At 35.3% G+C, this 12,346-nt stretch overlaps 2 protein-coding genes across 11 annotated transcripts in view; both read right to left on the bottom strand.

Moving 5' to 3' along the window:
• The window catches only part of LOC116588132, a 183,753-nt gene extending 174,927 nt beyond the window's left edge, over positions 1-8,826 (bottom strand). Inside the window, exon 1 of the mRNA XM_032338859.1 lies at positions 8,739-8,826. The gene's annotated coding sequence lies outside the window, so the exon portion shown is untranslated. The remainder of the gene's footprint in view (positions 1-8,738) is intronic.
• The window catches only part of CEP57L1 (centrosomal protein 57 like 1), a 72,939-nt gene continuing 66,706 nt past the window's right edge, over positions 6,114-12,346 (bottom strand). For 9 of the 10 annotated variants that reach the window (XM_032338871.1, XM_032338863.1, XM_032338865.1 and 6 more), the window contains one exon: positions 10,347-11,572. In XM_032338871.1, coding sequence (XP_032194762.1) covers positions 11,354-11,572 — 219 coding nt within the window. In that variant the 3' untranslated portion in view covers positions 10,347-11,353. Of the gene's footprint in view, positions 11,573-12,346 lie in introns of all 10 variants that reach the window. The other variant, XM_032338862.1, reaches the window with a different exon arrangement.

Below are 12,346 nucleotides of genomic sequence, written 5' to 3' on the forward strand. Positions count from 1 at the left end.
ATCAAAGCCAAATTTGAGGGTATATATACAACAGGTTGTAGAAGGTATGAAGGGAAATGGACTTTGTCTTGGTTTTTAATATTCACGAATAATCAATTCAAAAGAAGCATAAAAATGTATTAACTTATTTTATAAAGTTAGCTAGATAAAAATGAATTTATTCATAGGATGGAAAAAAGGACTTGTGAATCCTACTCTATAAAATATGGATGGCATCCCCAAAGAGTAAAACTAGAATTTGGATTTTCTGTTAAATTGACAAATCCATAAGTAAATGTTTAAACAAAAAACAATTAAGAGGTACTTAGTGCCTAAAAATAGCAGGGTTTTCTTATATTATCAAATTATATTATTTATATTTATAATATATAAATATTTATATATATAATTATTATATATTATCACTCTTGAGAGCCGAACATTTTGTGCTTTTGTCATACCCTTGAACTATTTCTTTTTTTTTCCTTGAACTATTTCTCAAACAAAGTCCTTTACCTCTGAAAAAGTTTCTAGTATCATTACTTGATGCTAACTTTATTTTAAATACTGCCTGTAACCTTTTTTCTATAGTCACTTACTCATGTTTTCTCCTCTGATAACTTTTTAAAAAAAATATTTTTATTTATTTGACAGAGATCACAAGTAGGCAAAGAGGCAGGCAGAGAGAGAGGAGGAAGCAGGCTCCCCGCTGAGCAGAGAGCTGGCCTCGGATCTGGATCCCAGGACCCTGAGATCTTGACCTGAGCCAAAGGCAGAGGCTTTAACCCACTGAACCACCCAGGCACGCCCTGATAACTTTTTTGATATGGCATTTCCCAAATTCAGAATAATAAACTATTACTATGTCTTTTACATAATAATTTTCTTTGGGGTTTCCCAAACAGTTGCTAGAAGCCCCAAAGTTTTGCTAATTTATCCTATGAAAGGAGGAATACTAAAAATAATTAGATATGTTTGGTTGGTATACTGCAGATTTTTTATTAGCTCAAAGCTACCGTAAAAGTCATCCAGCTTATCCCCTCCTAAATATGAAAAAAACTTATACAAGAGTAAGAGGAGTTTAACCCAAGTTAATTACGTTTAAGGAAAATGTATTACTATAAATATAAAGATATTTTTACCAACTGTCTAACGTTCAGGTTGGACAGAAGCATACACCTATCCATATACAAAGATTGGTACAGTAACTGTTTTTTAAAAATTGATTAAAAAAAAATTGTTTGTAGGTGACAATCCTAAAATATCTTATGACATTAATTAAATGAAATTTAATGCCTACTCTGTCTATAAAGTATTTTTCCTCTCAGTATAATCATTGACTAAAATCTTGCAAAGGGATTATGTGTTACTTCAGAAAAAAAACAATTCCACCCCCCACTATTCTAGTATTGTTAGGCCTTTACACATTAACCTAAGCCATTGTGTCTTATCATCCACAGATACTTTCTGCTTTTTTCTTACATTTGCCTGAAGTCCCCATGATAAGCTACAGAGCAAAAACTGAATCTTCTGGAAGAAACATGAGAAGAATGAAAGCCTCAGTAAAGACTTTTACCACACTCATAATTGTTGACTCTATAGGGCGTAGGCTCATGGATAACAGATTTTTCAGTATAAACTGATGTCAGCATGACAAAAAGATACCTGTCAGCCTACCAAAAGATAAGAGTCAGGATTTCTAGGATTCTTTAAATCCAGAAGCAAATGACTTTGTGAAAGAGTGCTCCACCCGAAATCAGAAAAACAAGAAATAATTACCTAGGATGAAATGAGTTAATTATGGTTAATGCTTTATTTCTAATGGACATCTTCTTTATTTTGAACTATCTATTGGCTACACTACATAAACTGGTATAAACATTCTTTCAATGGTATGTTCCAACTGACCCTTTGGAATTCCAGAAAAAAAATTCTTTGAAAATTCTTGATATAATTTATAAGTAATATATTGTCAAGAAAACATAAAAATATTGATACTGGAGAAAATGACATAAATGTGTACCACAAAATAGTAAAAATGGTTAAATATTACACAAAATGCCTTTATTAAGTTTCCTTGACTTTTGACAGCCATGTAGCTATTTTGAGTAAGTTCAATAAAGATCTTATTCTCCTTCCTATCAAACAGTAATTTAAAAATTGCTTTTGAGTCTGTGGCTATGCCTTAAATCTAATTAAATTAGGTATGGCAAGCCCATTGCTAAGCAACAAGGTCCAAGTAACTTGACTGAGGTGAACTGAATGGCTCTTGGTTCCCGATCTTGGTATATGAGCCTAAGCGCAATATCTTAAACATAAACCAATGTCAACCTTAAAGTCTTTACAAAGCCTTGAAAGTTAACCCCTAAGTTTTAGTATCACATGCTCTGTTTAGTTTCACTAAACAGATTATAAAGAGGTCTCTGTGCTTAAGCATCACCCTTTATCACATTCATATAATAAAACTGACCAAATAAACCATCAAAGTAATAAAACTGCACCATAAAATCACTAGGCAAATTTGTGCAGTCAAAGCCGGGCTTAAAAGGAAATCTGGAGGCAAGATTTACATCTAACCAGATGGGTAAGCAATGCGCATCACATTCCAGAGTCAGAAAACAAAACGAAGTAACACTATACAGTAAGGGGTCAACACAGACTGCTCAAGTTGTGCAAACCTTTCACATTCCAAAGAAAGGTTTGGTCTTTACTCAGCTCCTAAGTGATGACCTCTCCACCCTTGGAATATCCTGTCTGATAATGTTTTTGTTTACCTAAGGGCCTGAGGCCTGACCAGGTAGTCTATGGTGACAATGTGACTTATGATCCACCATGGCCTTGGGCCATACAGTATCAGCTTGTTCCGCAGAGGGGCTGGAGACTGAAGGTCAGCCATTTGGGCAGTCAGCTGTGCACTTGTGTGATCAGCCCACAGGGAAAAACCTGGACACACAGGCTCGGAGGAGCTTCCCTGCTTGGCGGTACAGCAAGCGTATCATCACACATCATTGCCAGGAGAATGAAGTGCTGTCTGCATGACTTCACGGGAAGAGGACAACTGGCAGCTCCTGCCTGGTGTTTCCTGGACTTGGCCTTGTGTCCCTTTTTCAGTTGCTTTTTTAAGTCTGTATCCTTTTGCTCTAATAAACCTTAACTGTGAATATAACAGCTTTTCTAAGTTCTGAGTGTCCTGTTAGTGAATCACTGAATACAAAGGTGATCTTGGGGATTCCCTGCAAACACACTTTGAAACCCTGAGATAAAGTAACATCAGCAAACAAGTTAACCCCGTCTGGTACTCTCAAATAAATGAACTCTTGAGTCTTTCCTGTAAGTTATTTTCTAATGAAAACAACTATAGCCCCGATTTTGGAAACGTTGATGTCTGAAGATATGTGATGACCTTTTTGGATATGAAGAGATTAAATGCAAACTCGGTGACCTTGATAAGTTTGTAGGTTGCTTTTTTCCTTTAAATGTATATCATACTTTTAATTAAGGCTGTCTTTCTAAAGCTTGATTCCTTTGCAGATTTTCTTTGCATATAAACTCTTTTCTAAATGCTTTGGTCTCTAAGTAGTTTAAGTTTTATTTCAGTAGATGGTAGCTTGACTCAACAGCATTTTAGTAGATTGGTTAAGAGAAATGCTATTTTGTGCGGAACATTCCTAGGAATGTTCTGAAGTGGCTCTGAGAATTTTGAAATGACAGGCAACTATCCTACCCAAATATCAAAGTCACACAGCCCTCCATCTACTTGAGACCTATACTGTAAATGAACAAAAAGAAAATACCCTATCTGAAAATGTGGCGTAGGAGCCTAGCATTTAAATCATACCAGAGAGAATCAAGGTATAAGATAACAGATACAAATTCTTCCAAGTTTATCGAACAGAGAAGTTATATACATAAAATCATAGAATAAGTTTTTAAAATACCTGTTACTTTAGAGATTAAAAGCAATTCTGAACTTGGAAATAATTTCTTTTAACTCTGGTACTGAATTTCTTAGCTTCAAATTTGTAGTTTATTTTTGGGAAAGCAGAAGATAATCCTTTTTATGTTGTGTTCAAGCATTCAATAGTTAAGATATTAGCACTGTTCTCTCATAGGCATTACATATTTTAGATTTGGCTATTTCTGAAAATATTTTTAAGGTATTAAAAATTTTTCTTTTGCTAGAAATTATAAACTATAAAACCATAAATATTCCATGGAATCCTCAGGAGTGTTTTTCAATTTCATTTAAAATGGGCTTCCAGTGTACCAATATGATTTATGTTTTAAATAACACATTTGTAAAGTTAAAAGGACCTACAGTGAAGAGAAGTGAAATACTTTCTAGTTCAGCAAGATGATTCTGGACAGCTGCCCTATAAACATCAATCTTTTACTTCAGACAAGAAATGATTCACATTCTGTACCAGTTCAGTAATAGATTTTTCTAAGAAATACCATACAAGTCAATGTCCATTTAACTTTAAAGAACACTAACCAAAAAATCCCTTCCAGCGTTTTTCTGAAGTTATCCTAAAATTTACTTCATCTGGCTATGTAAAATTAGGTCAAAAGTTTATTATTTTAGCTCTGACTAGAGGGCCTGTTCACCTGACCATCCTCCTTTCCTAAAGACTAAGATCTCTTTGTTTAAGCAACTTGAGTAATTTGTAGTGAATAAACTTTTGCCAAGTAGGTAGAGTCCCATTGTAATGAACACAGTTCCAATGTTTACTTCCCTCCGGCACTTCTTCCTTTGTTCTGACCATAATTCAGAGCTGATATGGCTACCAAGAAATACATTGAGGAGGATATCAGAAGTCACAGAAATGTAACCCCTGAGTAGTACTTTATTTAATGAAGCTATTTTTCAGGTAAGATATTTATTATCTATTCCATCTGCTCACTCATTTAAAATTATTCTATCAGGTCTAATGCTCAGTAAAATGACATGATTTTTAAAAAGTGCCACATTGGTAATATATCAGATTTTTAATTTTTTCTTTGTGTTGAATGTTGATGCTCAGGTTTGTCAAGGATAAATCTTTGCTCATTTCAGATTCAGGACATGCACAGTTTCTTTTTCTCACAAATCTCCTATCTTTATTAATTGTAAAACTGTCTTAAAACAGAACAAATTTGTTTCCTAACCATAGACCCATACTTGGTTAGATTCTACACAGAGGCAGTGACTAGACAGCAACAATGGATGAGGAATAATGAGGTCATGCGTTAAGGGATTCATGTTGAATACACTTATTTGTGCCCACATTAGAGAAGTGAAAGTTCTCTAATACAGGTTGCTCAGTGTTTGAAAAGAGTATTCTATAGACCAGGAAATGTAATGGTATTAAAATGGGACTTCTATCTGTAAAATATATAAAACAGATTTGTAGCATTACCAGGATAAGCAATGGGTTGTCACAAGCCATATATGGGATTGGGGAGTATTCCTATTTTATTTTATTTTATTTTAAAGGGACATTACAGAGGTGACTGAATTGATTTTTTTTTTTTTTAAGATTTTATTTATTTATTTGTCAGAGAGAGTGAGCACAGGCAGACAGAGTGGCAGGCGAAGGCAGAGGGAGAAGCAGGCTCCCTGCTGAGCAAGGATGCTGGGATCATGACCTGAGTCGAAGGCAGCCGCTTAACGACTGAGCCACCCAGGCATCCCGGGAGTATTCCTATTTTAAACTGGTTCTCTCTCTTTCCCCCACGTCTTTCAAATTCATTCTGTCTGAATATTTATTATGAGCCAACTTTTTCTTCCTTAAATAACATTTAGGACTACGTTTTAAATTATAATCCAGTATTCACAGAGTTTCACAAAAACACTACCTTCTCTGTGTATTTTCAGTGCTATGCTAGTATTTGAAAATTGTTCATAGAGACCCATTAAATGGATTTCACAATCCATTAATAGGATATGACCTGCAGTTTGAGAAACACTGACTTAGTGCAACCTATGAGGACGCTGAAGAGTGAGGAAATCGAGTGGCTTAAGTTCATAAGAAAAGTGAGTGGTGATCATTTGCATAATTCTGTACAGGCCAATAATTGGTCTCTAGAATACAACTTTTCTGTAAAATATTATTTTTCTGTTTTAGTCTAAGTCATTATTGCTTTTTTTTTTCTACCCTCTTCATTCTCTACTATTCTTCCCATTTTACTTAGGTGTTTCATACCCATTTTTTCTACTCATAATTTGATACATGGTTATGTGGACAACACTTGTTTGAAATTCATGCTAAGCGAACTGGTATCGTCAATTAATAAGAATTAAGAATCCATAAGAATTAAGAATCCTAGACCAATACTGCCACCAGGTGAAAAAGCAAATGAAAGCTATATATATCAAGAAAGAGAATGAAGAAATACAAATAGGTTCAACTTTACCTATCAACAGATGATGAACAAAAATTTAGTAGCCAAATATTTAAGCATCTTCTCTGGAATGGTCATTATACCTCTATGTCACCTACTGTTCTCTTCCTTCTGTTATATTTGTTTCCTCTTATCAGGCTATGGGCAACTTGAAGAGAGAATCCATGCATAATTTGGCTTTGAATCTCCCATCTAGCACAGTATCTTGGAGATCAACAAAGACTTGATTAGAGATCAGGAAATACTTGCTGACTGAACAAGTCTGTCATACCAATATACAAATAAAGAACTACCTTGGCTCTCTAACCTCTTCCTCTTGGCATCATAAAATCAAAGAAAGCATCATCCTGACTGCCTTTTTTCTTTACCCCCAAACAAACAAACAATAAAATACTGGCATATTTTAACCAGGAATTATGTAAAATTTGGTCACATATCCTTGAAAGATCCAACAGTAGCACAATTGAACTGGTGCCTAAAGCAGCTGTACATGACCCAATATGCTTACTCAGATGAGATCACCAAAGGCGGTTAACACAATTTCATGACATGTCATTATTAAATATTTACTGAGAAGGCTACTACTTACAGGCAAGTATTATGTGGGTGCGGGGCTACAGTAACAAGCAAGAAAGGATCTTGCCTTTAGGGAACTTTCAGTCTATGGGAAAGACAAACAAGTGATAACAAGAAAGTGTTCGAGGTGCAAAGATAGGAGAAATACCTAGAAGTGGCAGTGAAGCCAGATCTGGGAGATGGGAGAGGAGTATGAAGGGGAGACTTAGAGAGGACTTCCATGAGGAAGCAGTGCATTGAGACCTGGAGAATGGGGGAAGGATAGATAAGCAGTATCTACAGCGGAGAAACCTAGGCAGAGAGTAAGAAGGACAACTTTACCCTTATTTAAAAGATAATCAGAACTTTTTATCTTTTTTTTTTTTTGACAGATAATTCTTAATTCCTAACATCCCTTCTCTAACCACACTGGGTCCAGTCTCCTAACACTGTAGAGTGCCGAACGGGTCATTAATATGGTAGACCGCTGAACTTGGATTGTCACAGAACTGCCTCAGAGTATAAAGTAACAAGAGATCAATTTGCTTCTCTGTTATGTTCTGCTGAAATTGTTAATGCACACAGGTACCCAGTGGACCATTTGTATATAATAAAAAATAAATTGGGAGGTGTGTGCTAATTGTAATTCTAATAATTGCCTATGGCACCTAGTAGGATCTAGTACCAAATGAGAATTCAGGGACTCTGTATGAACAAGCAGAACATTCCCAAAAATCCCACCAGGGAAACAAAAAATCCACTTTATTCTTTAAATGACTAATTCACAAATACAATAAAAACAAACTCTGCCCTAGACAATATTATAAAACTTTAAACTTTACAATTTTGTTATGATTAATTCTCCTTCTTTAACAAAACATAAAAAAGGAATTAAAGGAGAAAAGTTACATGAACATAAGTTTATAGATTATGAAGAAAAAGGCTGAAGCTTTGGCAAGGTCTGTTTAATCACCAAGAAATAAATCTAGTTTTACATCGATGGCAGTCAATTTTACTTTTATTTATCCTCATTTCATTTTAATCAAAAGGTGCCATGGCACCCATATGGAGTATTTTTTGTTTGTTTGTTTTGTTTTGTTTTTCCCCTCACAGATGCTATTATTCCATAGAGAGGTTTGTCTTGTTATACATTCTGGGAGTCAGCTTGAACTTATCTAAACTTCACATACAATTAAATGTTCTCAGTACATACAGCTTTAGTTACAGCTGAATAGAGTTCCAGGAAACCCCATTAGGAGTTTCACTATTTACTCTACACCAACAATAGCAGCTGGCACATTTTTGGCCATAGTGAGCACTCCTTTCATTGTGCGTAACGAACCAGACTTTTCCCCTTAGTTTGAGTCTCACCACACTGCAAGTCAAATTTTAATGTAATTTTTTGATGTCTTATCACAGATTAAGACTACTCCTTTAGAGTTCAAATTGAAGTTTTAGAGGAAAATGACTCTAAAAATCTCAAAAACTTTTCAGTACACTATCACCACTTGCTAAAGCTCACTGTTTTAAGATCTCCTTTAATCTTGCTCTGCTGAAAACCGAACATTTCCCTCCAACCCTCCTATCCTCAGCTACACAACCTAATAAAAATGGACTAGGTTACCAACGACCCACACAGGTACAGTTAATTCAAGATTCCAACTGCTGTTTCTACGATTAGAGTACTCACAATACCTGCGAGGTTAAACACTCAAACTTCTTAGTTTCACAGTTTCATCAAATCTGAGACCGGTCCTGCCTAGAAAGTTCCAACTTCATTTTTTTTTTTCCATTTCTGATTAAATAAAAAACAAACAAACCTGTTTTTCACTGAAGTGAGCAAAATCAATGGTATCCTACAGAGTTTCTGCTAGGCAGAGCACAGCTGCGGGGTTGCTACAGTAACTCGGGAACACTGACCACAGATTGCCCCTGTCCAGGAAGGAAATCACTCGCTCCACCCCCTGAGGAGTCAAGGGCTCTGGCAAGCAGCCGTCTGCAAGCCGGACATGTTTTTAGTTCAGTAGCTGTGATGGAGCAACAAGAGACAATTTTTTAGTGTCTCTCCATAATAGCTGTTACCCAACAACCCAGTCTCCAAACCAAGTGGCTGTGTGGGATTGTGTATTTCTTCTGCACCATGGTAAGACCGTATTCTTCCCCCACCTCACTAGAAACCTGAGCCAGGGAATAAGCCAAAATAACCTCCTCCCAGACACACAGGCAAAAAAACCAAAAAAGCAAAAAAAAACAAACGAAACAACAATCCAAAAAACCAAATCCAAGTAATTAGAATATTTCCACTTTTACGAAGAATACATTTCGCTTCCTGCTTTCAGGCTTTAAGCCATGCAAACTCAGGTTCTCTGACCACTTTTGGTCGGGGAGGGCAGTCAGATTTAATATTTATTGAATTTTTACTCAGCACCAACCCTTCTGCCGGGGGCTTTGACGTGTTATTTCATTTACTCCTCGCAACAGTCCTGTGAGGTAGGTTAACAATATAATCCCTACTTAACAAATAAGAAATGGAGCCTCCAAATTTACTTGATTGTCCAAGCTATTAAAAGCCTAGAGTCAAAATCTAGACCCGAGTCTCCTAATTCTGAAGTCTTACGGTTTTTCTCCTACACAACACCGATTTTCCAAGAAAACTCTTCAGTTCTTAACTGAAATATTCAAGCATTCCTAAAATGACTCTGTTTTTGTTTTAGCAATACATTTTTTGCAAGTAATGACTTCACTACTGATAAGCTAAGTAGAGCCAACCACCTTCCTAAATGCATAGAGAACAAAGGCACAGAAGGGTATCCGGCTGCATTATGGTCTAGTGAGGTTTCCCCTAAGTTGAAACGATAGCACTCACATTCTTGAGGAGGAAAGGCAAAGTTGAAAAGTAGATAAAGTGATGAAAATGAATTTAGATGAAGCAACATCTCTGGGGTTGAAGAAGCTGTAGAGGGAGAGGGAATAAGAGTGGGTGAAGGACACATGCAGTACTTCAGCCAGAGAGAATCTCTCATCTCTGTCATAATTTACTTTCAAGGATAATTCCACGTATTCATCCATTTTCAGTTATTTCCCCACTTCGGGTCTGGAAAGGTCCTCTTACATAACACCTCTTCTCTCAATGAGAATGAATCAGAGTTTTCCTCTTCCCTCACCAGAAATTCCATAATTACCCCCTTTCTTCTACATTCTGTTAGGGATTTTCCTGGGAGGATTGTCTTTAACATAATTGCTTTTCCTAGCTCCTCCAGATCTTGCCCTGAAAATTCTTTCATACCTATAGCTTGATTATTCCCCCAGCTGTAGATAAAATGTACCTCCAACTCTGTCCTTTTGGAGTCACCATCTCTTAAACTGCTACCCGAGCTTCTGAGTTCCTCCCTTCTATTACGCCTTTTCTGTCAGTCTTCTATTTCTACTTCAGCTGAGGACTTCAATTCTCTAGTTGCCCCAAAGGATTTCAGTGAAAAACCAAAAAAGTTCTAAAGAGCATACTAGTTTCCATAAGTTTCTAAAAAGATAGGTCAACAAGTGTAAATTTATTATAAAGCATTCATATACAAAGAAATCACTTAGGACATCACTGATTTTAAAATATTTTAAAAATGTATCATATTCCTCTGAGTTTTTTTTATTGGATAGGTAATAAAATGTCCAATTTACTTTTCCTATACTTTGTTATAAAAGTGGGTACTGGAATTCATATTCTTAATTTATACTGATGATTATATACAATGCAAAGACTAAAATGCATCAAAAGTTTTAGATATAAAGGAATAAGGTGAGTCACTGGTTTTAAAAAGCAGCCCTGGATTTGTAAAAGAGAACAGGAACTACAGAAAAACGCTTCTGTACTCGAGTTACTGTAATCTAAAAATAAAGTAACCACGAGTTTGTATTTGTAATTGTCACATTAAAAACTTGGGCTAAAGGCCTCTTTACAGAGCTCTTATATTTCCAAAAAAGAAAAGTATTTCACAGCTCTAAAGTAAGATAGGGAGGAAGCATTGCGAAAAGTAAAAGACTTTCATTATTGTGTTCATTTTACATTGGTTCTTAAGGTTACAGGCCTACTAAATGAAAAAGTGGAATGGTACTTTTATCTCAAAATTTAACTCAATTTTAAATATCACTAATCCAGTACAAATTCTTCGACTTAGTTTAAGAAATCTGCAAAGTGAACAATGTGTCTAAAACATGGACAGATTAGGTATTTCAGTCAGTAAGAGAAAAAAAGCACAGCCATTTATTATCTGTGACTCGTAGAAGGTCATTAAGCATTAATTTAAAAAATACTACAACTTGACACTTTATAGGGACTAGAAACATAATTCAAAATTTTAAAGGTATATTAAATTAAAACCACTCTAGACAATTCAAGATGTCACTGACAGAGTTCATTTAAGGTGACAGTTTTACTATTGTGTTACTGTTCCCACATGATATCATCTCTTCTCAATTTCATTTGAAGATTATGGACTTGTACTGGATGAAAGTTGTTGTTCTTCTGAAGAGAGTTAGTTAGCAAACATTTTCTGGGACTGTTTTTTATGGGCTTTGATCCTTTAAGGTTGTTCTCTTCTCGCTGAATCCCTGAAGCTTCACTCATCTTTGAGTTTTGAACTTTTTGCTGCAGTTTACGGACCTGCAAAGAAAAAAAAAAAATCTAACAGTTTAGTAAAAAAAGATATTAAAAATATACCCTAAAATAGGTGGATTGATGTTATAAAGATTACATGAAATTTAAAAATTTCATTAGATCTTTATTTATTGAATACCTGTTATATGCCTAACACTGGACTCGTTAGGTAAAAATATCATGAGTAAAACAATCCTTGCTCTCAAAAAGTTTATTGCTCTTATCACTGAAAGAAAAGCATATATACAACAACTAGAAAATAATTTAGGCTGGGATAACTCTGAGTAGGACAAAAAGTGTTTATTTGAGAAGACTAAAGTAGGATAAGATCAATGTGGGCTGAGAAAATCAAGAACTCAGAAAAGCGGACAGGAAGATTTGTAAGGGATATAAAATGAGTAAAACTGGAGAATAGAGACGAGAGAAAAAGGACCTTTCAGGTGGTATTAAGCAAAGCAAAGATCTGGTACTAGGAATTAGAATTGAATTTACAGAGTCAAATGTGTTATATATAAATTCCTGAATTTAAAGTACTACTGAATGCCAGTGCAAAAAAAAAAAAAAAAAAAGTTTCATTCAGTAGTATTTGGTAACAGTTGGGTAGACAGAATTAAACAAAATAAAACCTATCAACTTGCCAAAACTCATTTCTGCCAAGCCTAGTCCATTACTTAGTCTGTTTCACTCATGCATAGGCCTAATTTTCTAGAGCTGATCCACACATTGGCTAAGAACCTGGTATTTGCCCAAGGCCATTTTAATTGCAGAGATTAAAATTTA

The sequence above is a fragment of the Mustela erminea genome, chromosome 4 (genome assembly GCF_009829155.1).
Source record: "Mustela erminea isolate mMusErm1 chromosome 4, mMusErm1.Pri, whole genome shotgun sequence".
Taxonomy (NCBI): Eukaryota; Metazoa; Chordata; class Mammalia; order Carnivora; family Mustelidae; genus Mustela; species Mustela erminea.